General features: G+C 58.1%; 1 protein-coding gene across 4 annotated transcripts in view; it reads left to right on the forward strand.

Annotated features, from left to right (window-relative positions):
• The first annotated feature begins 1,265 nt into the window (after positions 1 to 1,265).
• The window catches only part of DNM1L (dynamin 1-like), a 56,665-nt gene continuing 56,352 nt past the window's right edge, over positions 1,266 to 1,578 (forward strand). Inside the window, exon 1 of one of the 4 annotated variants that reach the window (XM_015412942.1) lies at positions 1,266 to 1,551. In XM_015412942.1, the coding sequence (XP_015268428.1) occupies positions 1,450 to 1,551 (102 nt within the window). In that variant the 5' untranslated portion in view covers positions 1,266 to 1,449. The remainder of the gene's footprint in view (positions 1,552 to 1,578) is intronic. The other 3 variants (XM_015412950.1, XM_015412930.1, XM_015412934.1) reach the window with 3 other exon arrangements.

Raw genomic sequence — 1,578 nt, forward strand, 5'->3', positions numbered from 1 at the left:
GCTTCCGGCCCTCATTCAGCCAGGAGGAGGCAGGAGAAGAGGGAGGGTAAGTTGCTTCCTCCCTGCCTCTCCCCACCCCTGCCTGCCGGGGGCCAGGGAGGGCCTTCGCGGGGCTTCCTTGCACTCCCGCCGGCCTTGCAGGTCCACCACCAGGCCCCTCATGGGGCTCAGCTGTGGAGCTGCAAGGCCGCTGGCGGCGGCTGGGATGGTTGGGGGCGGGGTGTGTGGCCTTATGACATACTTCCGGTGATGTCAGGGGGTGTGGCCTTATGACACACTTCCGGTGATGTCAGGGTGTGTGACATATGCTAATGAGTTATGCTAATGAGTTCCCCTAGCTCTTTTTCTACGAAATGACCCCTGATCAGATGAGACCTTACACCTTTCATATTTTTTCTGCAACTTTCCCCCTTCTCTTTCTTTCTTTCTAGCTTACATATAAACCTTGAGTGAGACGGTCTATTGAGCACTGTACCGTCAGAAAGACTTGAGACCAATTTATTTCAAAGGAAACAACTTTACTGGTTTTTTACTCACTGGATAATTAAAGAAGATATATTTTCCCCTAAACACGACTTTGCTATCATATCACGGTTGTTTTCCTAGGACGAAGTTCAGCCTCCAGGTGGTGGCTGGGGATCTCCTGGGATTACAACTGATCTGCAGGCGACAGATCACCTGGAGAAAATGGCTGCTTTGGAGGGTGGACTCTATGGCATTATACCCCATTAGGGTTGCCAGCTCTAAATTGGGAAATAACTGGAGATTTTGGGGTGCAGCCTGGGAAGGAGGGATTTGGGGAGGGGAGGGATTTTACCAGTGTATAATGCCATAGAGTCCACCCTCCAAAGCAGCCATTTTCTGCAGGGGAATTTATCTTGGTCTTCTGCAGCTCATTTGTAATAGCAGGAGACCTCCAGGGACCACCTGGCGGATGGCAACCCTACATCCATTGAAGTCCCTCCCCTCCCCTCCCCAAACCCTGCCCTCTCCCGGATCCACCCCCCAAATCTCCAGGTATTTCCCATCCTGGACCTGGCAACGCAACCCCATGAAAGAGCTCTGGCGACCGCTTGCGCGCAATGCATCTGAGTGGCTGGTCCTAAGGAAACGTACTCCACGGATTTTGGTCTTGCCGTTCAAGGGCACCGACGCTCCCGAAGCATCCTCTAGGGGGAGCAGCCGAGCACACATCCCTGCTCAGACGCCCCACCGTCGCACTACAACTCCCGCCTTGCCTCGCGGCGCCGGTCTCTCCGCCAGGGCGCGAGAGGAGCGGGCCTCGCGAAGCCTGCTGGGAGCCAGCGAGCGAGCGGGCGGGCCGGCGGCGGGGGGGGGAAGGTGGCCGAGTGGGCGCCCTTCCCTGCTGCCGCCTCCTCGTCCTCCTCGTCCTCCTCGTCGTCCATTCATTGCCGACCCGGCCTCTCCGCCGGCCCTGCCGCCGCCGCCATGGAGGCGCTGATCCCGGTCATCAACAAGCTGCAAGACGTCTTCAACACGGTGGGCACCGACATCATCCAGCTGCCCCAGATCGTGGTGGTCGGGACGCAGGTGAGGCGGGCGGGGCCCCCGCCCCCA

Source organism: Gekko japonicus, unplaced genomic scaffold, assembly GCF_001447785.1.
Source record: "Gekko japonicus isolate JY-2015 unplaced genomic scaffold, Gekko_japonicus_V1.1 scaffold843, whole genome shotgun sequence".
Lineage (NCBI taxonomy): Eukaryota > Metazoa > Chordata > Lepidosauria > Squamata > Gekkonidae > Gekko > Gekko japonicus.